Genomic DNA, 27262 nt, shown 5'->3' with positions numbered 1-27262 from the left:
TAAAAAAGGGTAATTTTTTAATGTGGCGTAGGGACCGCATTATTTGTTAATTATAATTATAGGTTAAGAAAAATAAGAAATTTGGAGGTCGCACTCTTTTGTTATTACAATGTGCAGATGATTTTATATTTTCCAAGGCTATTATAATTATTCTTGAAGAACGAACAATAAGTCAATTAATTCTAATAAAGTCATCAATAGTGTATGGAAGACAGAAAGAGGATTTGTTGTAGAGTTATATGTGTAAATTCCTGTTGTACGCGGAGTTGAATTGAGGATCAAAATCGTTGTCATTGCCTATACCATTGCTAGATACGGAGCGGGATATGTGTTTATTTCTCTCATCTCATAGCTGCTTGCAGCTAATTTAATGAAACTTCCTTAAAGCTAAGCTGCTCTCCTCAAAACATTCTTCAAATTGATTGGATTACTATGATGTTTTTCGTTTTTTATTAATATTCCCAAAATAAACACGATTTTCATCACTACTGATGAGTACTTTAATCGGTCGAGCGCTCACTAACAAAAACAAACAAAATTTATTTCAACATACTTGTGTTTATATTATTATTAATGAAAAAAGGGGTTTCATTGTTTTCAACATGGCTGTTCAGGCTCCCAAAATGGCCGGCACCAACAATACTAACATGATGTACTTTATAAATTATACCCCACTAGGTGACGCTCACTTGTCAAACTGTGTAACTGAAAAAAGGTTATGTTGCACAAATTTTCTATAAATGTTATAAGAATATGATGTATTAAATCTAATGATCACATATTTATTGAATATGAAATTAAGAGAGTCTTCCAGACATCAGGCAATAAACCAAGTTGACCTCGTATTATGTACAAGTATCAAACTTAACCAAGAACAGAGCTGCAGAAGATTGTATTTTAATAGAGGCGATAAAGTGGCCTATCATCTTCTGGGTATGTACCATCTATTTGGAGCACCAGCCATCCTCCAGAGTGACAATGATTCAGAAGACACAGATTAAGTCATCATAATGCTCAAAACTCTTAAGTTAATTTGCCATCATCAAATCTCCCTTATGAAATGCTTAAAAAGCTTTAATCCGAAGATGATGTTAAGAAGCTCTTATATCCCATATCATCTTCGGAACCTTCAACAGAATCACTGTCTGATAATGATAGGGAATCGATTCTTGCTCTCATAATTCAAAACTCCTACTGTTATGAAAAATGGCAAATGGTTCATCCGATCGCTTGTGACGTATCTGCAACTCCACCACTGGATTTTAACTAAAGTAGGATTAAGATACGACGTTAGACGAAGCGTATCGTAGCAAAACTTCATCAAGAGAAGCTTTAATACGTGTTGTGGAGTTTACAATTTTCCCACGTAGACAAAGTGAAAACGGAACTCTTTTTTTTTAATTTGTTTCACGCAAAAGATTTTGGTCTTTTGTTTATGCTGTGTCTAATGACGAGGTTGCTAGACACAATCTATTGAATCAGATGAATCCAGGACGACCAAGAGAAAGGAAGAGAAGGCGTGGAGGAATAATACAAAGTAATATAACTAAGGGTGATAATTTTGGTAAGAATGGAAAAGCGTGCGAGGAGAAAAGAAGAATTACTTATGGCATCATTGATTAAATAATATACATCTTCTTCTATCAATCATGAACGTTATCATTCCCGCCTTTATTATTCAATATTAATATAATATGAGATGGTGATAGTCGATAGAGAACTGAATAAAATGCAAAAAATAACGTCGCCTTCTGTCTGGATTTCTGAAAATGGAGGCCTAGGAATTTGGAAAATACTTACCGGATGAGAAACAGATGGTTTGTCGGATTTGTCGATATAAATGTGTCTTTAGTCCCCTGTCTAGAATTACACGCCACTCAATATCCTCATCTCATAACAAGATTCATCTATAAAATCAAGTGAACGATGAATACATCAAGTCAGACTTTAACTTTGATCTCACAACGATGCTTATTGCATGTAATATAACCTTATCCATTGCTAATCATCTACGTTCAAAAAATTTATGGAGAAATACAAGGGTAAACATATTGGTTCCCGAGGAACCATCATTAAATTAATGGAGGTTGTTGTTACTGATGTCATTTATAGAAATACATATAAAATGTTTTGAGTCATCCACACCAAATGACGATCAAGTTATCAGTAAAAAGTATTTACGAATATCGAAATGGAACTCTGAATTTTGTACTATCTCACAGTAAGTATTCAATTTTTTTTAAATCTAGCCATAAAATATGATTCTATTTTAGCTAAACATATCAAGAATTATGATACACAACTCAGTAAAGGGCAAAAACAACTGCTTAAATGGTCACAACAACGGGGGTAGTAGCTTTGGATGGTTTGCAACTAGTTTGTCTGAGACTACTTACTTCGCTTTAAGACTTGGGTATGATAATTAGGTTTTCCAATATTACATAGTCAATAAATATTACTTTTTATCACTAAAGGCTTAGCTATGGTTGATGGGCTCCAAGAAATGGTGTTCAGAAAACTCATAAAAGGCAAAAACAACTGTTTAAATGGTCACAACAACGAGGGTAGTTACATTGGGTGTTGCATTATAATTAACAATTGTGTATATCCATCATGATAATAGTATGTTGTTATATAAGCATACCTAAATAACGGGGAAAATCTTTTTGATGCTCTTAATAGGGAGTAATATCGCCGGACATTACTACATAATTAGCTTTTGCTCTAAATCTTTACGATGAATTTATTTATAAAATTTTTTATTAGTATATTTATTGTCTAATTTTATGATTTTGACATTTACTTTATTATTAATAATTAGTTAGATCTCATCGGTAGAGATATATCTATCCTGTGCACAATTGTATATAGCAACTTCCACATGAAGAAGAGGGGTGATTATCTTTTGATTAAACTCCACGTCTCGCTTGTGTATTGCAACCTAAAGTTATGACATATTTAACTGAATTCCGATGTCAGAACAAGAAAAATTATTTGGATCAATCTATTATTTCAATATTCTGTATTTATAATTTATTATTATTAATAGTTATATGATTTTAATTGTTTAATTTTGTATATTTAACTTAAATGTTTAATGGTTTATTTTTTAGTATGTAGATTATATTTAATTAAAGCCTTCTTTTTTAAACTTTGAGCTTCAAATATATTTCAAATACTCTACTTTGTCGTTTCATTAGCTATTATTCTGAGAATAAGGTTCATAATGAATTACAATTTCATGGAGTGTGACGTTTTCAAATCTACTGTAACGGATAAAAAACGTCGAAGTCAATTATACGTAGTATATCTTCATTAAACATTTTGCTAATAAATACATTAGTTATACCCTCAAAAATCATAATAAAGCAGGCAGATGATAATCACATCAGTATTTTAAACAATGATACCATATGTCTTTTTCCCCCTCCTCCTCGCACGCGTTTTTCTCTACAATATTATCAACTATAGTTATAACTAAGGGTGATAATTTTGGTAAGAATAGAAAAGCGTGCGAGGAGAAAAGAAGAATTACTTATGGCATCATTGATTAAATAATATACATCTTCTTCTATCAATCATGAACGTTATCATTCCCGCCTTTATTATTCAATATTAATATAATATGAGATGGTGATAGTCGATAGAGAACTGAATAAAATCCCCAAAATGACGTCGCCTTCTGTCTGGATTTATGAAAATGGAGGCCCAGGAATTTGGAAAATACTTACCGGATGAGAAACAGATGGTTTGTCGGATTTGTCGATATAAATGTGCCTTTAGTCCCCTGTCTAGAATTACACGCCACTCATTATCCTCATCTCATAACAAGAGTATGGATATTCATCTATAAAATCAATTTGACGATGAATACATCAAGTCAGACTTTAACTTTGATCTAACAACGATGCTTATTGCATGTAATATAACCTATCCATCTAATCATTGTTCAAAAATTTATGGAGAAATACAAGGGTAAACATATTGGTTCCCGAGGAACCATCATTAAATTAATGGAGGATGTTGGTACTGATGTCATATATAGAAATACATATAAAATGTTTTGAGTCATCCACACCAAATGACGATCAAGTTATCAGTAAAAAGTATTTACGAATATCGAAATGGAACTCTGAATTTTGTACTATCTCACAGTAAGTATTCAATTTTTTTTTTAAATCTAACCATAAAATATGATTCTATTTTAGCTAAACGTATCAAGAATTATGATACACAACTCAGTAAAGGGCAAAAACAACTGCTTAAATGGTCACAACAACGGGGGTAGTAGCTTTGGATGGTTTGCAACTAGTTTGTCTGAGACTACTTACTTCGCTTTAAGACTTGGGTATGATAATTAGGTTTTCCAATATTACATAGTCAATAAATATTACTTTTTTATCACTAAAGGCTTAGCTATGGTTGATGGGCTCCAAGAAATGGTGTTCAGAAAACTCATAAAAGGCAAAAACAACTGTTTAAATGGTCACAACAACGAGGGTAGTTACATTGGGTGTTGCATTATAATTAACAATTGTGTATATCCATCATGATAATAGTATGTTGTTATAAAAGCATACCTAAATAACGGGGAAAAATCTTTTTTGATGCTCTTAATGGGGAGTAATATCGCCGGACATTACTACATAATTAGCTTTTGCTCTAAATCTTTACGATGAATTTATTTATAAAAATATTTTATTAGTATATTTATTGTCTAATTTTATGATTTTGACATTTACTTTATTATTAATAATTAGTTAGATCTCATCGGTAGAGATATATCTATCCTGTGCACAATTGTATATAGCAACTTCCACATGAAGAAGAGGGGTGATTATCTTTTTGATTAAACTCCACGTCTCGCTTGTGTATTGCAACCTAAAGTTATGACATTTAACTGAATTCCGATGTCAGAACAAGAAAATATTATTTGGATCAATCTATTATTTCAATATTCTGTATTTATTATTATTAATAGTTATATGATTTTAATTGTTTAATTCTGTATATTTAACTTAACTGTTTAATGGTTTATTTTTTAGTATGTAGATTATATTTAATTACAGCCTTCTTTTTTAAACTTTGAGCTTCAAATATATTTCAAATACTCTACTTTGTCGTTTCATTAGCTATTATTCTAAGAATAAGGTTCATAATGAATTACAATTTCATGGAGTGTGACGTTTTCAAATATACTGTAACGGATAAAAAACGTCGAAGTCAACTATACGTAGTATATCTTCATTAAACATTTTGCTAATACATTAGTTATACCCTCAAAAATCATAATAAAGCAGGCAGATGATAATCACATCAGTATTTTAAACAATGATACCATATGTTTTTTTCCCCCCTCCTCCTCGCACGCGTTTTTCTCTACAATATTATCAACTATAAATATAACTAACATTTATATATTATCATTACCTTTTTTTTTTTTTTTTCACAAATATATTTATACACTGGACACAAGTTATAAACGATTTACAAAAGAGACTTAATTATTGTCTTAACAAAAAAATTTCATAAAGCCTAACTCATATCGAAATGATAGTTTATAAATAAAAAATGGATTTAATAGTTTCAAAATTTGTAAATAAACCCCTAGTTATTCTTCTAATGTATCTTATAAAAAAAGGTATGACTAAAAAAAAAGTAAAAATTGTCGTTAACGACCTACAAAATATGAGGTGCGCCATTTTTGAATTTGTTCTTATGAATTTGAAATCTCTACTCGCCTAAAATGAATCTCAATTACAAAATAGTATCTGCATGTCCAGAATAAAACCAAATGAATCAATTATATAAAAAAAAAAAATAACGGAGAACACACAGGGAATGTAAATTTTGATGAATATCATTGACACTATTATTTTTTCAATCAATACAATTGATAATTAGCTAGTATGGCAAACATTTAATAATTTATTTATTTGTGTAGAGATCTTAGATCTTTGCGGGAGTTATATTCCAAAATGGTAACAAGTAATTTGGTTGTTTGGAAGAAGATTACTGACTCAATAAGTTTGGGAATTGCAATTGCATTCAGATATTCCGAAAGAAGTTAAGAGGTTCTTATATGTATATTTTTTTACACATAATCACTTAGCAGTTCCAATAAACTATTTATTTATAACAGCACAATAGAATATCATTTGCAGATTATCTCATTGAGTACATTATCTTCTCGAGTCTAGAGTCATCTTCCACTTGTTTTCCAATGACAAAAGAGTTAAGAGACTCACAAGTAATAAAGAAATCAGGCGTGAGCTTGAAGTGTCCAGGTTATATATTTATTCGTATCCACCGTATATAACGAAGTCCAACTTAAAATGTGATTGAGATGAGTGATTTTTGGGTTATATACATCAAGGACACTGAAAGACTCCAATTAGTGTAAAGTATTCTTAGAGAAGGAGACGAAGCAGAGTTGACTTTCAAGAATTTCAAAGAAAGAGCTGTGGATGGAGGATGAGATCTCTCTCTCTTTTCTTCACTGAGAATTTCACTGGATTATTCTGTGGTTTTATGAAACTCCTTAGTTCTTATGTGTATAAGTATACGATGATTCCGTAGAAAGATCTGTGGGAATTTATCAATGTATAGGGACTATGATTAACGAGATCAGAGGTCATTATCATATATCTTGATATGAAGATGCACCTGCACAATTAACGATCCTTCCATTAAAGGAGAAAAGATCCACAGATTGAAGCACATGTTCATAGGATCTCACCTTAAGAGTCGAGATCTCTTGAACCGACCATGACATTGAAGAGAGTATAGAAAGGCGTGAATATTGGAAATTCATAGCAACGGGAAGGATGGTGGGATGTGGATCCATATATTATATTACTCCATAGGAGAGATCCATCCAAATGAGCATGAATGAAATGCCTTTCCACGGAATTCCAACTCCTTTCTTCTCTCATCTCCCTTCATCTGTTGATTGCTTCATTCGCACTAGGGTCCGTAGGTTTTGTGAGCCAAAAAGTGGTTGTATCTTGTATCAGTCAGCTGACTTTTGTATTTTAGTATTATATAATAGAACTATAAAATAATAAATATTATGCAAGTAAATTGCTAGTTTATCACTAATTAATAAGAGTATATACCCGTTACTTATAATTAATATTTATTATTTATAACATAATAAATTGCATTATTAATAATTATTACTAATAAATTATAATTCAATTAGTACTATCGTATGTTAATGTATTTATATAAAAAGACAAGTAATACTGAATACCAGATGAATTTTTGAGTTTAATGTTCATCCATGGAAAACTTACCCCCAGAGATATTAGAAAGGATTTTTCGACATCTTTCCTTGCCAGAAATTCTTCACAACGTCGCTTTGGTTTGCCATAATTGGAGAGACATTACTTCAAGGTATCATTCAACACTATTATATATTAGTATATGTTACTTGAACATACTTTTTTATTAATTATTAATTTAATGTGTTCGTAGATCTGGATTCATTCCATGGAGAAAGTTATATTTTCAATTCAAAATATACCATGAGTCTGGAATGAAAAGAGTTGAATATCTTTTAATAGAACATCAAGAAATTCTTTCATCGTCCATTCATGCACAAATTATCGTTCAGGATTCTTCTTTAATGTTTGATAATGAATTCCAAATGGATATACCTTGGTCTTCAGAGACCTTTCTCCCCTGGATCCTTGAATTTGTTTCCCTTGAGTTCCATTCTGCATCATTTATCGAGATTCAACATGTTAGGAATTACAATTTTATTAAGGAAAAACTTGCAGATCGATTCGAATTATTAGATGTGGCTTCTCACAACGCTGTAATTGCTATTGTACTTGCTCTTATAGCTCCTGATGTCTGGAGCATCCATTCAATCATTCAGTTATCTCTTTCCTTTTCAGAACTATATTATTGTTTAGCTACTTGGCTCTTAGTGGCACAAAGATTCAAAAAAATCCCTCCTCGATACGGCTATAATTTATTCCATGCCCTTTATTTTAGTGAAAATGATGCCCCAGACTATTCTACCAGTAAGGAGCATTCTCCCAAAAAAACGCAGAATAGATCAACATACCTCATTGGAATCGGAGATTACAAGCAATAAAAACTTAAAAAGGCCAACAGTCGAGCAGATGAGAATTATTAATCACAGTCTTGCAGACAGAGATGTAATTAAAATCGAGGCTCTGGCTGGTACCGGAAAATCAACCACACTTTTACAACTAACCCAAAAATACCCTTGTAAATATTTTTTACTAATTGTGTTCAATAAAAAGCTCAAGAAACAGCTTCTATGATGTTTCCCAAAGAAAATGTTATGTGTAAAACTGTGCACTCCATGGCATTTTCAAAAGTGGGTGTTTCGTACCGTCACAAACTTGTTCCATCACTCAAAGCTCAAAATATTCTGGAAAGTGGTTTGATTGAGGAAAAAACTAATTTATATCTTCGGTCGGGGCAAATTGTTGAAACGCTCAATCGATTTATGAATTCTTCCGATATGGAACTCAGTATAGAGAATGTACCCTCCAGATGGGTAATTGAAAAAGCTGATTGGGAAATAGAAGAAACGATTCCAATTTATGAAAGAGAAATCATTCTTAGTTATTCAAAAAAGGTATGGGAAGCAATGATTCACCAGAAGAACACTTCAGTGCCCATAACTCACGACGGTTATCTAAAATTATGGCAGTTGAGGCAGCCAAATCTACAAACCATAGTTTCACATGATGTACTTTTGATTGACGAAGCTCAAGATATAAATCCTACAATGTTAGATATCATCAATCATCAAAGCACGGCCAAAGTAATTGTTGGCGACCCAAATCAACAGATTTATAGCTTTAGGGGAGCCGTTAATTTACTAAAAGAATTTAAATCGTCTAAGAAATTTTCATTGACTCAGAGCTTTCGTTTTGGACCTGAAATAGCTTTTGTAGCTAATTGTTGCTTAGAGCACCTCAAGAAAAATGATGAGAGAACACTTGTTGGTGGAAGGAATAGGGATATGTTGGTTGGATCTGATAAAGATGTGGTTGGTCCAGTTACAATTATTGGTCGCACTAATGGAGGAGTATTCCAGGAAATTGTTCGACGTATTTGCGAATCAGATGATGAGGTAAAGGGTTGTATCATTGGTGGTGATAAACTTTTAGTTGAATATAAGAATCTACTCTATCTACGTGAAGAAAAATTTAATCGAATGACTAAATATAAAAGGTTTCGGTCCATTTCTAGTCTTGAAATTTTTGCTAATCAGTCCAACGACCATCAACTTAAAAGCCTTATATCTCTTGTCAATTGTTATGATGTACCAAATTTCCGTAGAATTTTAGAAAAAATAAAAAAAAGATGTTTCCATAATGAAGCAAATGCAGACTTTGTTTTTACAACTGCTCATCTGTCCAAAGGCCTAGAATGGGATTCTGTATATATTTTGGATGATTTTGGAGAAGTATTGAAAGGATTAAAAGTAAATAAACATATACCAGATGATGAAAAAAACTTATTGTATGTTGCTATAACTCGTGCCAAAAAGACTCTCATCCTCACAAAATTCGTTTATTGTTTGCTAGGAAGTTGCAATTACTTCTTTACTCGCATATCTTGTGATATATCTCAAATGTATGCTAATTGCATACGTTGTAACAATAAAATTGACGGTAATAACTTAGTATTGCATGAAATTTCTTTATCCGGCGGGATTCGAAATTGTGACAGCTATGTTTGTACCTATTGTTCTGTATCTCCTTTCAGGAAATTTAAATTCACTGGATCAGATCCATTGACTTCAACAAATGTGATTACACACGACATGAACAATCGATTATTCAGATTTCTACTCGGTCCTAAAACAGAAGATTATAATAAAATAACAACGCATTTTGACACTTTTATTCCTGATTTAAATTTAAGAAACAACCAAAACGAGGCCTTTCGGAATTACGAGGAAAATATTTGAATTCAAGTGATAGTTAATACAAGCATATTTTCAACTTTTTTTATTAAAAAATATATATATATATATTATCATTAGTTTTTATCAAAGAACATTTTACGGTATTCTCATTTCTCAATCAAGTATTCCCTTCTAAAAGTTTACCTATTAATTGTTGGAACAAATTGTCTACTTCAGGCAAATACATTTTAGTTGTATTTGCAATACTTTTGATGAGTTGCAACTTTAAATATTGATCTGTCAATAAAAGTTGATTTGATTTTGCTTCTGGCTCTTTAACATATATACTTGTCTCCGCCTGAATTCTTAGTTTTTCTTCCCAAATTTCAGAAAATCAATCCAGGTTATATTTCTCTTACCCTCTTCTTTTTCTATTCCCTTTGCAATCTCAACTTTCTGAACCTTAAGTTTCAAAATATAAATATCATAATAACTTAGGTGTTTTTAAATAGTATTGGTTCAATGTAGTTATATAATTAATTACTTCTTTTTCAGTCTCTACTTTTATGAGAGACTTGAGTCTTTCAGTATTTTTTATAATTATATCTTCATTTTATTTTTCTTGAGCTACAAGCTGTTGTGTCCATTCAGTTTAGACCTTTCGATAATTTGAGGCTATGGCAGGGGGTACTTCAGGTTTTGATAAAAAGAGATTCCAGACTTTTACGCCTTGTGGAGCAAAGTTCATAAGATGTTCATGGAGACTCTGATTGATGTAATCCCTAATATGTAAAAATTGTGTTATATACTTCATCAATTGAGTGATTTGCACAAAAGTTTTGAAGGGCTTCATTCATATGGTCGTATATTAGAATTTATTTAAATTTGACGGAGAAATTGCGAACAAATTCAATGGCCTTATTTTTTCAATAGATGAAATGACATTAGTGTCGCGAAAAACATTTTTTACTCCATCTCGTGTAATACAAATCATTGGGTGTAGGACTTTTTTTTTAGGTATTACAGGTATTTGCGAAACCGTTGTAAAAAATGGTTGCATCCAATGAATTGCAGGATCCGTTACCTAAAATATTATTTATTAGCTTTTTTTATTTACTTGTATGTTTGAAAAAGAACCTAATCCAGAAGATAAATATAAATACCTGATACAGTAAGGCTCCATTCCTGTAGTACACGCCAACATTCCCTTGATCTACTCGATGAATGGCAGTAATTGATGAAATTATTATTATTAATAGTGTTAGAACCCCTCCAAGAGCCAAAACTACTATACTACTCCGCTTTTTAAAGATATTCTTTAATAATTTCCTCTTCTTAGAACTGTCTTCATTTTCTAATTCAGAAGTGTACCTATCGTCGGCAATTTCTTCATCAGACAAACTTCGAGGCATATTCTAAGTAGAAAAATATGTTGGCAGGTGATACTAAATTGTAGATCCAAAGGAAAAGTGTAGCAATGCGAATCAAGTTTTCAAAATAAACAAATTCATAACTAAAATGTATGTTGCACTTGTAAACGTAGAATCTAACATTATTTGTCAAATATGGATAATTTTATTAATGTGAGAAAAAATCAAATTAAGAGATAAAAAAGGTTAAGATTATTGCTTGGACCTACGGAAATCTCATTCTGATATTCAAAGTGCTAATAAATAAATATTCTGATCAAATAACTATTATCGAACAAAAAGTTAAATAATTTCTTTCTTTTTCAGTCAACATGTTTTTCAAATAAGATGTATTCTAAGAAATATGTTTAAATTATTCAAGATCATTTTTATTGATCAAAACAATATCATAATAAAATCTTCTGGTTTTTTTTCTAACAATAGTGAGTTGTTGTTTTTTTTTATCTAAAATTTCACAAATAAGAAAAAATAATAATAAAGATTAATTAATAAATCAATAATAGCAATTATCTTCCACGAAAACTTTAATTTAACTTTGGGCAGACACAGATAACTTTTTCAGATGTTCCATAAACACTTGCAGGCTTACGTCGTCTGTGAGAACTGGAGCACCTCCATCCTAGATTAAATAAAAAAGATATACATTTATTACACTTCTGTGGTCATACACGGAAAAAAGGAAACCGTGTCCCAATAGCTAATTAGCGAAAACCAATAACCCAACGACAAAAATAGAGATGCGTTTATATATATATATATGTACATATGATTATAAATTTTTTTTATAAAATACAAGAGAAAAAGTATGTATATAAAGAGTTCACATTTAAAATTTTGATTTTCGAAATGTTTTTATGACCTTAACCCTTAAAAATAAGATATTGTACATAAAAATAGAAAGAGGAATAGAACACCCTAAGACCATTATTCAAAACTTATTTACCGATGCATTTCCTCCTCCAAACATGGAAACACCAGCCTCCTATTTAAATGATCATAAATATGATATAAATGAATGAGTAAAAACAATCTTATGGGTATCCCCTTATTACTCAATAATAATTATTGAATCATTTTTATAGATTATCTTTAAAACTTACCGAGCCATACATAGCGTTGTTATGTGTTAACGAGGGGTTGACTTTACAAAGAAGAAACCTAGCTTGAGAGCCACCTTGCTCTGTACTAATATAACGTGGAACAGGAAAACGTGTTTGAAGAACTTCTGATGCGTCGGAAACAGGGGCGTCTAAAAGATTTTTAAAATTTTCATATTCGGGCAAATTATGATATCCTGAATTTCTCCATTGAGCAACATTCTGTTTTCGGTAAAAGAATATAAACTTATGTAATGTACATGCAAACTTCCTTATATGGGATGATGTCTTACCTCTCCATGAAAAATAAGTATTTGAAAGAATGTGTCCATAAGGAGTATTCTATCAGGTTGGATTGATGATGTATCAAGTAGAACCGGCTCCGGAGGACCATTAAATGTATAAGCATACAAAATGGGTTGAATCATAATCAAGCATTGTGTCAAATCTTCACGCATTAAACAAAGACGATAAAATGAAGTTTCATCAGGACTATTATTAAACACTTGGAGAAACTGCGAACGGCGAAGATGGAACATAAATTGAGGATAAAGTGTAAAGTTATCAGGAAGACGGAAGCTATTTGGATCCTCTTTGTGATATTCCCCAAACTTTTGGCAAATTCGAATGAGTGTTCGATCGACCCAACGCAAAACATCAGGACCATCTTCCTGAGTCTCTGCTCTCCAAACAGCCATTCGAGCCATCAAGACAGCAGCTGCTTCTTGATCAAAGGATGCTTGAATATGCTGAATGGCAGTTTGAGGGTCAGCCCAATTCCTAGCAAGAGTCGTAACTCTTATTCTTCTCTGGCCAGAGGAATGTTGATAGTGTGTAATAAATTGAATACAACCTCTACCGCCTTGGGGAATAGGGGCGCCATGTTGATTTACTACTTCGAAAATTAAAGCTACTGTTGAACTAGGAGATAAAGAACAGAACTTCCAAGCATTCGTTCCTCCCATTCCAATAACAACGTCGGAGACACAATTATCTTTCTTATTAGTAGACACACAAGGGCCGATTGCTCCAGAAACTTTGAGTTCACGAGAGCACTTAACTTCCATCGTAGCATTAAAAGCCATCGTAAAATCTTCCTTGGCATTTTTATTGAAAACACGTTGAAATGTTTGCTTAAAAAGACTTGAATTAAAAGAATCTCCCATAACCATGTGACCTCCTGTGTGATTACAACAAGATTTCATTTCCATGAGACCAGTTTGATCCAAAGAATTAGAATAAATATCAATTGCATGCCCATTGTGAGAAGCACGAGCAGAAAGACCTTCATAATGTTTAGTGGCTTTCTTCATATACTTCGCATTATCCTTGTCAATGTCATGATGAGAGCGAATAGGGAACTTCAATTCATCATTGAGTACTTGGCCAGGACCTTGGGAACATGCTCCTCCAACAAACATCATAATACGAGCACCACAATTTGGAAAGGATGCCTAAAAATGAATCAAAAATTATGTATGAAATTTAAATTTACGAATAAAAAAAAAAGAGCTTAAGGTTCGATAAAATATAGCGTATCAAGTAATTTATCAAATTAAACTTAAAAAATGATGTAATTAAATGATTTACTTTGAAATTAAGAGTTCCTTCTCAACACTTATATTATGAATATAAACATACTTAATTACTGTAAAAAAAAAGAAAAGAAGATATATTCCGTAAGAGTATGTATACAAATGCACCTATAGATAAGATTTTTCATAATTGCATTAAAAATAAAATTCAAATATATAAAAAAACCTTAAATTACTTGTCAAATTTAGCATTAATTGTACCCAATTATATTCTTTAAATTATGTAGCTTCAAAACATGAAGCAAATACAGGATCCACAGAAACTACTTCTTTTTTCTTTTTTGGTTCAATAACATAATTGTTTGATTTGCAAAAAGCTTAATGCTCAGAAATACCAAAGTTAATATTAAAGCATCTATACAAAATTTAATTAAAAAAAGGCCACCTTTTGCCTTCACAACTGATTTAAGTCTGCATAGGAGTGACTAGCATGAGTCACAAACCATTTTTATTAAAACATCAACATGGTCTTCACATTCGTGTTAGGAGTTGCAACTAGAACCATTAGAACATGATTTTGAACAACAATCCCTCAACTTAAGCATATTTATACGAATTAAAAAATAATTCAACATAATTTTCGCGGACCCTGTAGAGTATTATACATAAATTTACCTCAAGCATCCCAACACCTATACTCATAGCCACACCAGTTGACCTTAATGGACGTTTTCCTTGAGAAACAGGCCAAGGATCTCTCTGCAACTCCTCAAGAATATCCGTCAAACTCATATCACAGGATTGAACAGGTTGTAAAAATCTTTAAAGGAACAAAAATAATTAAAAACGATTTTCTAGGAAGTAATTAAACTTAAAATACCTGTTCACAGGTGCCTGGGGAGTTGTTTTAGGCTGATTTGTTTGTGGCATCCTCTGTGGAGCTGGACCTCGTCCTAGACCAAGCATATCTTGAACTTGCTTCGCAGAGTAGTCCTTAGTTCCTCTAAAAACAAAGCTCTTGGATATTCCTTCACAGCCTAACTCATGAACTTGAACCATTTTTCCAAAAGTGATAAGACCAACCAGAGCATTGGCAGGAAGCAAGGATAAAGACATTTGAAGAGACTCTTTAAGTGCATTTAACTCTTCCTCATCAAGGCATGTATCTACGACAAAAAGGAAGACGGGAGGTAGAGTTGGCGCACGAGTAAGAGTGTACTCAATTGTAGAGAATTGAGGAATCAGTTCTGCGGGTTGATTCTGCTCAGAAATCCCCGCATACTGTGGAGGGAATGTGTTGCGATTGAAACAAAAATTGCAGACCCATAATTTTGCACGAAAGTCAACCTGGCACATTGGATTCAAAATGGCTTTACAGCTGGATCGAGCACATAAGACGGGGTCATATTGAATGGGAGGCAAATCTAGAAGCAGAGACAGTAATGGAATGCAATTTAACAATAAAAACATAGCCTTTACCTAATCTTTCCTTCAGAGGAGTGTAAAAAGCTCCCAAAGGAACGACCATTCGAGTGGATTCAATGCGCGATGAAGGCCAAACATTCCAAGTAAGTCGAATTCCGTCTCGGTCCTCATTTTGTTGAATATACTCTTGATAGGTCGTCATTATTATAAGTAATTAGCTCAAGGAATAACGCAGTCTACCCCCAAAAGAAGGATTTAGAAGGGAATTCACGAACTTTTATCAGAGGATTTGCCGTCAATGTAAAAGCCACGTCAGCGTGACGTGAGTTGAAAGCGAGGTTGCGTTCACTCAGCTCCGTCTCTCACTCTCGCGCTCTCTTTCCATATATATATATATTGTTACCAGCTCTTACTTCTTCAATTTGAAATACATTATTTTACCAAGTATTCATTGATACTATCATTTTATTTTGATCCTTTATAATTATGTGGTATTTACAACTCTTCCATGTCTCAACATATATGTAATTATACTTTGTATTAAACTAAGCAAAAACTACACCATTAATTTATCGATTGTCAACCTCATCCCAAGTACTGGAAATTTTCCACTTAAAATTATTCATCCTATTTTTTGTTGGAACAGTACAATTTGCTTATACAAGTTACAACTTGTACACAACATATGTATAAATCCACTTGTCATTCCGCTTAAATAAAACTGACATGCACTGGATTCTTCTTCTTCCTAAACTGTCTTGAATAAGAGTACATATAATATACTACCATATTAATATGTCATAATTGACGTTTCGATAATGAGAACGAAAGGGGTGGAGTGTGGTAGGACTGGGTTGGGTGATGTAATGTTAGAGTATTAAGTCATCAGACAATTAAAGATACAATCCACGTATGTGGAATCAGTAAATTATTAGTGTAAAATTATTGGCTCACGCGTCTTCTAGGTATTGATGCAATAACACAATATATGATATATATATAGGCCATGTCATGTTTATCTTAATGTAGATTATTTTCATGTCGTTACCAATTTTTGAAACTAATCTTGAATCGCTGTTTAATTAATAATATTATATTTTTTAGAAGTTTTATCTTTATTAATCATTCTATACCTACTATTTTATCAATTAATTAATTAGGAAATCGAAATATTAAATTTAATCCATGATGATTTGCAAAGTTTTTGTACGACTTTAAGATCATTTCATTAAATGAGTCCATTTTTCCGCTTATCTAGCATTACAAAATTATATTTTTTTGATTAGAGTAGAAAGGCTTTTAGAAGAGTCGACTGACAAGAAGTCGGAGTTAGTTTGAGGAGTTATATAATTGCTTTACTTCCTGAAAAGACAGTTTATAATCGTCTGGAACAATATTACCAATTCTGACGAGGGATTTTAACCATTTTCATATTGTATACTACAATCAGGAGCGAAAGTCCTATGACAATAAACATTCATTTATTTTAATTCATAATTAATTTGTATCCCTTTTATCTATAATGTCATAAATTATTACAAAGTGGGGACTACAGCCCAGCAATTTACGGTAAATGATTGGAAATAATATCTTAGGGAAACATATGAAGGCATATTACAACATTATGACTCATAATGTTGTAATATCCCTTCATCAAAGTGATATGTATTACTTTCTTCGGAAGAATTCCCTTCATTTGCGAAGGCGTATTCCCAATATTATATAATGAATTTATGAGATAAATCATTTTATTATTTAGTGCATTTTACCGACTTCAGTTAAACTATGTGTTCATATATGATCATTTGTTATAATAAAGGCTCAAAGTGGAAACCTTACACAGAATATAGAAAGCAACTTTGCACTCCTGTCATCTTAATGGAGTAGTTTATCAAATGCCATATCGGCCAGTAATTAATACATAATATAAGATAGAAGCCGCAAATTAAAATTCCATTAGCTTTATTAATTTAGTTGGATAAATTAAAATATGCATATTTGATTTTAGTACTAAAGAACTTCAAAGCTATTCTCTACTTTAGGAAAATCATGTTCTTTAGATTTTAAATAAGATAGCTTAGCCAGTTGCTTGCTAGTAGTTTATAAGAAAAGTCTCCTCCTAGCCCTAATCTGAGTTATTAGTTATTACCTTGATTCTGTCTCTCTTTTTTTTTCTTATTTTTTCTTGATTCTCCCTTTTTCTGTTATGCTTTATTATAGTCTGTGTGTATTTGTAGTGGCTGATTTACAGATTGGGCGGAGAATGATGATGAAGCGGCAGAGTTCTTTCTGTTTCTAGTGTGGATTTCCTTCTGCTGCGATTAGTACTCAGTTTTTCTTTTCTTTCTTTCTCTTCCTTTTTTCTCTTTCTCTCTCTCTCTCCATGCGATCCGCTGGTAGCTGCTTGGAACTTCTCTCTTTTTCTTTCTTTTCATTCTTTTCTTTTTTTCTTGTAGCTCGGAATAAAAAAGGGGAAGAGATTTTATTTTACTAAAGCGAAAGGCCACTTTTTGAAATAGAATTTCTTGGGGAAAGATGTCGAACTTCAAAAGCGAGAGTTCGAAGGATGATCCCCTCTATCCCATTGCTGTCCTAATTGACGAACTTCGGAATGAGGATGTTCACGTAAGTTATTGTGGAGGAATCCCTGATCCTTGATGCACTCCTTTTCTCCCTTCAGCTTCGTCTTACGTCCATCAAAAAGCTCTCGACAATCGCCTTGGCCTTGGGAGTGGAGAGAACCCGCTCGGAGCTGATCCCCTTTTTGACAGACACGGTCTACGATGAGGACGAGATTCTGTTGGCCCTCGCGGAGCAACTGGGGACTTTCACGCCCGTGGTGGGAGGGCCCGACTATGTGAACTGTCTCCTTCCGCCCTTGGAGTGCTTGGCCATCGTGGAAGAGACGATCGTGAGGGATAAAGCCGTTGAATCACTACGACACATCGCAGATCAACATTCCCCCATGGACTTGGAAACGTATTTCGTTCCTCTGGTCAAAAGACTGGCGGTGGGAGATTGGTTCACTTCCAGGACAAGTGCCTGTGGCCTCTTCTCCGTTTGCTACTCGCGCTCTTCACCTGCAGTCAAAGGTAGTTTGTCCAATTCATGTCCACTCAAACCTATTACTATTCTATTTCAGCCGAACTCAGAACTTTGTTCCGTAGTTTATGTCAGGATGATACTCCCATGGTACGTCGCGCTGCATCATCCAAGTTAGGGGAATTTGCTAAAGTTGTTGAAGTAGAATATCTCAAATCTGATCTGATCCCTATGTTTGTTAATTTAGCTAAGGACGAGCAGGTTAGTCGCATGCTATTCAACTATTCCCTAGTTCATTTCATTAAAATGGGAATTTATTCATCTAATTAGGATTCTGTTCGCCTTCTCTCTGTGGATGCCTGCGTATCAATTTCATCTCTCCTTCAAACTGAAGATGTTGAACAACTTGTAATGCCAACTCTGAAACATACTGCTGAAGACAAGTCTTGGAGAGTACGATTTATGGTTGCCGATAAATTTACCGACTTACAAAAAGCTGTGGGACCAGAAATCACTAAAGCCGACCTTGTTCCGGCGTTCCAAGTATGTATACTATATTTTTATTATATATATAAACATATCTTTATAAAATGTGTCTTTTAGAAATTGTTAAAGGATTCAGAATCTGAAGTGAGAGCAGCAGCAGCTCATAAAGTAAGGAACTTTTGTCAAGATTTGGATCCATCTGTTCAAGAAACAGTCATCATGAACAGCATTTTACCATGTGTTAAAGAACTAGTAGGAGACGCTAATCAGCATGTTAAGTCTGCTTTAGCATCAGTTATTATGGGTTTATCGCCCATTCTTGGAAAAAACAAGTAATTATTTCTTCGTACGCCTTTATAACTGCCATTCTTATAGTGTTCCCTTCAATTTCAGCACAATTGAATATCTTCTTCCTCTGTTTTTGACCCAATTGAAAGACGAATGTTCAGAAGTTCGATTAAACATAATTTCCAACTTGGATTGCGTGAATGAAGTTATAGGAATTCAACAGCTATCAAAATCTCTGTTGCCTGCCATTGTAGAACTAGCCGAAGATGCTAAATGGCGCGTTAGGTTAGCTATTATTGAATACATGCCTCTCCTAGCGGGTAAGATTAAATTTATTTTAATAGATAAGATCTTAGTATCTTTCATTTTTCATTCTCTTTTCTACAATAGGTCAGTTGGGTGTCGAGTTTTTCGATGAACAACTAAATGCACTTTGCATGACTTGGCTTGTAGATCATGTATTTGCCATTAGAGAAGCAGCAACGAATAACCTTAAGAAATTGGTTGAAAAATTTGGAACTGATTGGGCTCAACAAACAATTATCCCTAAAGTCATCGCAATGTCTAGAGATCAAAATTACTTGCATAGAATGACTTGTTTATTTTGTATTAATGTATTGGCGGAAGCTTGTGGGACAGAAATTACCGAAAAGCTTATGCTTCCAACAGTTTTAAGCATGGCCTCAGATACGGTCGCCAATGTTCGATTCAACGTTGCTAAAACATTAAGTATTCTTGGGCCTAAACTTAATACCTCGACAGTTTCGAGTCAAGTGAAACCAACATTGAATCAGTTACATGAGGATAATGATTTCGACGTCCGATTTTTTGCATCCGAAGCGTACGCTGTTCTGGTTTGAGAGGCAAGTAGATCTTCATAATTATTTTTAGAATATATTCTTAATAATATTTTTCTTTGTTTTTTTTAGGTTGCTCTTGTTAAATTGGATTAATCAATGAAAAAATACATCTAGCAATATTTTGCATAAATGTCATAATGACTAAATATTATAATATTAATTGACATTTTATCTAAAGTTATTAAAAAAAAATTTAAGATACATCTAATGCAGGGATAATTTTAATTTCACTGGCCTCTGTTCAGTATCGGAATTCGATATTATTTTATGCTATCAATTGATTGGTACTCTTTAAACATATTAGGCAACACTGCATATTTATATTTATTACTATATCTAAATATTGAAAGATTTCCATTATTTTTTTTTTAATTGCTAACTCTTAATTTGTCGACTCTTATCAATTTCAGAGAATTACTTTACCTGGAAAGCTTAGTAAAAAGAAGAAAAAATCAAATAACATTAACTATAGTAATATCATTTCTATTCTATGTTGAATATTTATAATTGAGGAAAGAGAACGAAAAAGAAAACTATGTTATGTATTTGTGATAAACTGAACGGCGTATATGGCTATTAAACAGGTTCTAACGGATATAGTTAATCTATTTATTTCAGTGTTAGTTTATTATGTGTTTTCCATTTTCATTTCAACAAATCAATATATTACTTACTTAATTTCCATAAGTACATTAAAAAAGGAAAACTAACTCAGAGTCTACAACAAAGCATGGATAGATATTCGTTTTATTAAAAAAATCGAATACCACATTTGTGTTATTATATGCCTTAGAAGTAGTGTGGTGTCAAAATACGAGGGACCTTTTTTATTTGTGCTGTTTAACAAAGAATTATTTCTTTGAAATCACTTTCATTTCGTCAATAATTTAAACAATATCTGCCTTTTAGAAACAAACATCCTATTAAAGGTGACTAAATTAATGTCTGAGAATTGAAGTAGGTAATAAAAAAGGTAATTGAGGATATTATTTCCTAATTTAATTTGCGGCTCATCATATCACTTACGTAGATGCAATGTCGGTTTTACTGGGTGGGCCTTTTTTCAAATGACTTAAAAGAAATAAGCAGATCTTTTAAATAAATCATCGACGTTTTTTAAAAGAATATTTTGTTCTTTGAAAAGATTAATTCTATTATATTTTTATAGAATTCTAATTTACTTTTTTAAAGTCCTCAGTGTACATATTTAAACTATATTAGGTGCCCCTTAAAACTCGTTACTGCAGACAAATGCTCGAGCTTAAAGATCTAGAATATGGTTGATTAAAAACGAAAATACTACATTTTGATCAATATAAACTGTGGGTTCGGGTATTTTAATACCGATACTAGATAGGTGTGTTGTATTAAGGTTTTGGAATAGTTAATTTAGTTATGGCCTCCATATGGACGTATTTTGTCTGATTATAAGCGTTGTATTTAATGTGTAAAAACATTTTACATCATTATAAGTTTATGAAACACAATTTGGTTTTATACTTTAATATTCTTAAATTGTAAAATCGTGGACCCACAGCACGATTTTTCGTTACGTTAAAATATATTCCGACATCGATTCATGATTTATTGATGGCGACGCACGTTTTTAATTATGAAGATATAAATAATATAGTCATTATGGCCAGTTATATATTTTCATATCCTAGGCTAATAGTAATTGTACAATATGACCGGGCGGGTTTTTATATTTCCAAGAAAAAAAATTCTTACGTATATACAATATATAATTGATAACTATCTAACTTAGTACATACTGCAAAATGGGTCGAAAAGACCTGTATATGGTGCAATCTAAAGTGAATTTAACGTAGTTTCTATTGTGAAATTTTTGCGTATTAATTTTTTTTCTCAAATTAAATAATGGAAATATATTTTAACTCATATGTTAGTATTTATTTGACACATGTAATGTAAATCCAAGTTGTACTAAGTATAGGGCGTTACTCATACTCCAAGGTCAATAATTTTGTCATTCGTGGGAGTAACATCGGCATGTGAAAGGGTTATTAAATTCTTCTTTTACATCCCATGTTGAACGATAAATTTGAATTTCAGATATCTATATTAAATATTATATACGTTTTGTACATGTTGTTGTAACCATTGGCAAGTTTGCAGGGAGGTCATTTGAACTTTATAATGTACCATATCTATTAGTAATTTTCAATAAGTAGTCAAGAGATGGTACAAGTTGCAAACCAAAAAATGAGATAAATTATTGCTAATTTAGAAACTTGTGATGATGATAATATAAAAAAAAATTAATTATTAAGATGAGTAATGTTGTAACTTACAAAATTTGTTTATACAACATATACATGAAGAGGAAAATAGTGAAATTTGATAATATCTTAATTAAAATGTTAATCAAATAATTATAAGGGATGTTATATCTAATTAAATATTTAATCATTAGCTTCTTAGAATATTAATTACATTGGTTCTAGTAAAAGTACATCCTTGAATTTAGAGTCCAATTTTTATTTTTAGTGTAACTGAGGGTATTGGAGACTTGAGTCTCCTTCTAAAATAAAATTATTTCAATGTATCTTGAGAATATATTATTTGTAAAAGTAACACCACAGCCAAAAACAAACATAATTAAGGGTAGAACCACGCCGGAGCAATCGACTAAATTTCAATCACATTTCCGACTAAGATATTTAAGAATATTAGATCTAATGGGTAAACGCAAAGCAATCGTTCTACATTATGCAATACCTTTCAAAAACTTTTGATTGAGTTATTACACCTATGTCTCATAAAATTATAATATTCAATGCATGACTCTCTCTTTTTATCTCGATCCTTCCCATACTTGATCACAGCTCCACAAAGTCTTGGTCTGGACTAAGGCGGTATTTCTAACAATTGAGTTGCTGGCCAATTAATCTTCTACGGAAAAATTAATGATTTGCTGGACCGTTCCACCTTTGCCCAGAGAGTATATAAGCTGCAATTTATTCATTTTAATAATGATTATATTATCAAAATTCGTCGTGATAAATAATATCTTCTCATCATTTTGTACCTAGTCCTTCTCCTTCGAAGTTTACGTATTTATAATCAATTAATTAAAAAATTAACAAACATTAAACAGTAGGTACCTACTAACATTTATATAAAAATTAAATGCGTTTTAAGCTCATATAATGTAAAGGAGCTTTTACTCATTTCACTCAACGATCACGACCCTTAAAAGTCTTTAAAGAACACATTAGTCATTCATTCATATCCAATAAAATAAATGTCACCAAAACAAGTAACGTGTGATGCTATAAACTGTTGTCTTTATTACATAAAGAACATAATATATCACAACAAAAAAAAATACAATTTTTTTGTAGGTCGTAGAAAAATAATAATGGAACTACTAAATTGAATGTACTCTTGAAGTTGCGCAACACTGTTCATCAATATTTATATCTTCTATGTATGTACAATACACATATGTTAAATATTTTTATGAACAAAAGTTTCTACTTAGGGCACAATTATTTTCAGTTGAATCCAAATCTAATATTCACCTATAAAAACATTTTAACTAAATTAATTAATTAACCTTTGAAATTCCTTTCCATTAAAAGTTAAATAAGATCTATAAAATTGGCAAGAAAATATTTTACAAATACTTTGTATTAAGTTATATTAAACGAGAGATAATTACACAAAAAATTTAAAAAAAAACCCTGAATGAATATAAAAAAGAAGCAGATTATGATAACTATTAAACCAATTGATCATTTGAAATTGCACTTGTTAAATAGGAGATATTGAGGCCTTTTTGTTACAATATTTTTCATCCAACTTCACCTTGACAGATTCCCACAAAAGAGATTCTTGGCCAGGAGCTACAAAAGTAAATATGATATAAATATATACGTGAATCATTCAAAAATGTTCAAGTGCAATAGTTACTTTACCTATTACAGACAGAAGAGTCGATATGGCAGTATCTGTGGCTGCAACTGCATCCTGCAACACAGATGGGGAGCATGACTCTATAGATGTTATTGAGAAACCAATGGGTCTATATCGAGGATTAACGGCTTGCAGAGCATCATTCAGTCTACTTATTTTATGAAAGATATTATCATTGCTACAAGAAGTAGGTACTAAAGATGTGGTTGGCGAGGAGACTATTTCATTGGCTGAATTACTTGAATTGCATATAGATACCAGTTGACTATTAGCTGTACCTAAATATGTACATAAATGTGGTAAAAATTTAATGAATTAATTATACACATATTGGGTTAAAAGTACACTCACTTGAATTAAAATTTGTAATTCTCGGAACAGGTTGAACAATTACTTTAACGTCTTTTTGCTTATTAATGATAACTGTGTTATTTTGTCGCAACCCCATGATTTGAGGGACAGTATCGGCGAGATTGGACGAAATTTTAAGTTGATTATTTGTAGAATAGTTTAACAACGTAGCCTCCATCTTTAAATAACGATCCTTACAAATAGAACAAATAAGCTGTCCAATAGCTAATATTTTACCAGTATTCATATGATGCTCGAGAGACATTCTGTAACAGAAAAAAAATTGTTTTAATATTCTTTAGAAATGACTTAGTGGAATAACAAGACCAACCTGTATGTGATGATGGACATAGGAGTTGAAAATGGTTTTTTCTTCTTTTTTCCACAAATGACACAAGATAAATGTTCGGTTTGAAATGAGATTTCTTGACGGTGATTATCACAAATGAACGATGGTAGCTATATATCAATAAAAGAATTAGAATTATATTAAATGGGAGGGAATTATTAAACCTATATGAGCTACAACTGAAATCAAGCATCATCCTACCTCATCAGCTTGCCAAAAGGGAAGTCCTAATGCACTTTTAATGATGACCCTTTCAGCAGCAGACGTTCCATCATCCCGAGAAAAAGTTCGCATAGTTAAATCTAAATAACCAGTTAACTTATTGATACTATGTAGCTCATTACCACAAGGTTTTTCTTTATATGGATTATCATTGGAGGTAGTCATTACAAGGCATGAATTAGAGGGTGTTAGCAGTGGCGGCGGTGGTACAGCTGTAGTTTCAACAACTTCTTCAACGACTCTTAGATCTGGCTCACATTTAATTAGTATTTCTTTAGTTTTAGGAGGTGGAGACTTCGTCGTGACAAAAACAAGTTGGGGTGGAATGACCTGTAAATTATTGGTGATGACGCTGGGTGGACTCTTAACACTCACACTCATAGCCGGCTTTGGATTTTGAACCGTAGGACTGGTGACAGAAATGAGACCAGGCGGCGGATTAGTGGACAAAGGCTTCGAATTCTGAAGCCGGGTTGCTGCTGAGGTTAATGCAAGTGTCACAAGAGGAGTTTTGAGTGTTTTAACAATGGTTTCATTAATAGCATCAAGAGAGGTACGATTTAGGACTGGCTGACAAGAGAGAGAGCGAGTCAATTTAGGCTTCTTCTCATCATCCGAACTGCTACTTGGACGCCCATCCAAATCCAAATAAAATTCAGACATATCTTCCAATTCTCTATCGAGTTTGGATTTTGCTAGTAGTTCCTCATTACTCAGAGAGGTTGAGTCAGGCGTGTCTCGATTGAATTTCTTAATGGCTGCAACGGTTTCAAAGCAGGAGCATTTGCTAGGGTTGGCCTCCTCCGCCTCCTCCTCCTCACCCTCTTCGTCTTCTTTGAAATCATTGACACAGTCCTTGAGGAGATGACATATTTTGTTAAGTCGGAGGATTCTTTGTTTGAGAAGTTTGTTGGACATGGTGAGGAGATTGTTTTGACTCTCTAATTGCTCCGCTTTGAGTCTTCTTTTTAGACGGCATCGTTTGGAGGCTTCATTATTCCGTATCCGCATTCTCTGATAATAGGAAATCCCATCCGCTCCCGTAATGGAGCAAGATGAAGGAGAAAACTCCAAAGAATCCAGCTCCTGCTTCTTCGGCGCAAGAATGGGTTCTTGTCCCAAGAGAAGGAGACTCTCGATGGCTTCTTGAGAGGACAGGTCTTGAGAGCGAGAAGAGGAGGCTCCTTCTCTCCTTCCATAAGCATTATCCACTGAGGAAGGAGACGCCCTCATCATGTTCACTATTTCCATGGGAGAAGACTTGCTCATTTCCTACTCCAAGCTCACTCCTTTCAAATTAGGAAAAAAGTCTGAAAATGAAATAATTATGCAACACATCAGAGCTAACACACTTTTTCGTGTGTATATGAGTTAATAGAAAATACATGTAAGTTGTAACATATACACTGCACAGACATTGAACCATTCCCTTCAAACGACTTCTCCAACTCACTCTCACTCCCTCTTTCTCCTTCCCCTCCATCCATTCTCTCTTTCTCCCTTCTTCTTCTTCTCTCTCCCTCCTTTTAACTATCGCGCAATAATCCAAAATGGCGACCCGACTCAGTCATACGTACCTAGACACACAATTTCCTCCTCAATCCTATATGGGCAACCAATCCTTCAAAGGATCCAGATAGATACAAAGCTCCGACACCAAGAAAAAAAATCACTTGTTCGAAAGAGGCTCCAAATATCTCCTTGCTCCTACAGTGAATTAATTCAAAAAGGGGATGCGTCATCCGACTTCTTTTTCCCTTTTTTGTTCTCTTTTTCCTCTTTTTTTGTCTGTGTCTTTCTGCTTCTTTTTGTTTCACAATATCACGCAAAGTGATGAAATGAAGCCGGGCGGGAAAAAATGGGCCAAACTTTTCCGGCTTATTATTATTATTACTATATTACTACAGTAGTAGGGAGTAATATGAATAATGATTGCGTACCCATCTTCAGTAACACACGCACAAGCTGAAGTGAATGAAACAGCTTTCTTTTTCGTAATACACTTAAATTAAATCGCCCCCCCCCTATTTTGTGTGTCACTTAAACTCCATGCCTTGTATGTGTATAGATAAATAAGATTCAAATTGTTGTGTCTTAACGAGGTGTGTTTGACACAATCCATATTAATAACAGGAATCCACGACGACCCAAATGTATCATTTTATTTATATTTAAACGCCTCAAAGGCTCTATTCTCTTCATTTTATATTATGTATTGTCATTGGTGGTCCATATTTGAGAATGTTTGAATGTTAATGGCCTTATGTGTATAGGATATGGAACACATGTCTCACGGTAGATTATTGTGACGACGCAACAAAAAATTACAGAAAC

General features: G+C 32.8%; 4 protein-coding genes and 1 long non-coding RNA gene across 9 annotated transcripts; 2 read left to right on the top strand and 3 right to left on the bottom strand.

The window, feature by feature from the left end:
• Nucleotides 1-1445: 1445 nt before the first annotated feature.
• Nucleotides 1446-20659, top strand: LOC121124154 (uncharacterized). 2 transcript variants are annotated; one of them, XM_071891194.1, is made up of 9 exons: nucleotides 1446-1537; nucleotides 17845-18013; nucleotides 18069-18480; nucleotides 18531-18691; nucleotides 18761-18973; nucleotides 19034-19248; nucleotides 19310-19524; nucleotides 19595-20067; nucleotides 20134-20659. In XM_071891194.1, the coding sequence occupies exons 2-8, from the start codon at nucleotides 17924-17926 to the stop codon at nucleotides 20062-20064; spliced, it is 1776 nt and encodes a 591-aa protein (XP_071747295.1). In that variant the 5' UTR covers nucleotides 1446-1537; nucleotides 17845-17923; the 3' UTR covers nucleotides 20065-20067; nucleotides 20134-20659. The 2 variants fall into 2 exon arrangements, with proteins under 2 accessions (XP_071747295.1, XP_040575215.1); XM_040719281.2 differs by lacking the exon at nucleotides 1446-1537 and adding an exon at nucleotides 17151-17784.
• On the bottom strand, nucleotides 5404-7415 carry LOC139906407 (uncharacterized). The gene is made up of 2 exons (XR_011781901.1): nucleotides 7299-7415; nucleotides 5404-7053 (listed from the first exon to the last, which is right to left on the bottom strand). It is a non-coding gene; the product is annotated as an uncharacterized lncRNA (long non-coding RNA).
• Nucleotides 7043-10053, top strand: LOC121124155 (F-box DNA helicase 1). The gene is made up of 2 exons (XM_040719282.2): nucleotides 7043-7398; nucleotides 7480-10053. The coding sequence occupies exon 2, from the start codon at nucleotides 8297-8299 to the stop codon at nucleotides 9962-9964; it is 1668 nt and encodes a 555-aa protein (XP_040575216.1). The 5' UTR covers nucleotides 7043-7398; nucleotides 7480-8296; the 3' UTR covers nucleotides 9965-10053.
• Nucleotides 11644-16371, bottom strand: Sec23 (transport protein Sec23). Of its 2 annotated transcripts, XM_040719276.2 has the most exons (7): nucleotides 15443-16223; nucleotides 14844-15387; nucleotides 14639-14783; nucleotides 12722-13882; nucleotides 12432-12650; nucleotides 12275-12313; nucleotides 11644-11950 (listed from the first exon to the last, which is right to left on the bottom strand). In XM_040719276.2, the coding sequence occupies exons 1-7, from the start codon at nucleotides 15588-15590 to the stop codon at nucleotides 11861-11863; spliced, it is 2346 nt and encodes a 781-aa protein (XP_040575210.1). In that variant the 5' UTR covers nucleotides 15591-16223; the 3' UTR covers nucleotides 11644-11860. The 2 variants fall into 2 exon arrangements, with proteins under 2 accessions (XP_040575210.1, XP_040575211.1); XM_040719277.2 differs by lacking the exon at nucleotides 12275-12313 and having other exon boundaries at nucleotides 15443-16371.
• Nucleotides 20660-23353: 2694 nt separating the features above from the next.
• Nucleotides 23354-26899, bottom strand: LOC121124045 (uncharacterized). Of its 3 annotated transcripts, none has more exons than XM_040719154.2 (6): nucleotides 26382-26899; nucleotides 24908-26238; nucleotides 24689-24816; nucleotides 24358-24623; nucleotides 24009-24284; nucleotides 23354-23936 (listed from the first exon to the last, which is right to left on the bottom strand). In XM_040719154.2, the coding sequence occupies exons 2-6, from the start codon at nucleotides 26195-26197 to the stop codon at nucleotides 23845-23847; spliced, it is 2052 nt and encodes a 683-aa protein (XP_040575088.1). In that variant the 5' UTR covers nucleotides 26198-26238; nucleotides 26382-26899; the 3' UTR covers nucleotides 23354-23844. The 3 variants fall into 3 exon arrangements, with proteins under 3 accessions (XP_040575088.1, XP_040575087.1, XP_040575086.1); XM_040719153.2 differs by having other exon boundaries at nucleotides 26506-26899; XM_040719152.2 differs by having other exon boundaries at nucleotides 26314-26824.
• Nucleotides 26900-27262: the final 363 nt, after the last annotated feature.

This window comes from Lepeophtheirus salmonis, chromosome 9 (genome assembly GCF_016086655.4).
Source record: "Lepeophtheirus salmonis chromosome 9, UVic_Lsal_1.4, whole genome shotgun sequence".
Taxonomy (NCBI): Eukaryota; Metazoa; Arthropoda; class Copepoda; order Siphonostomatoida; family Caligidae; genus Lepeophtheirus; species Lepeophtheirus salmonis.
This window is presented reverse-complemented; position numbering and strand designations above follow the sequence as displayed.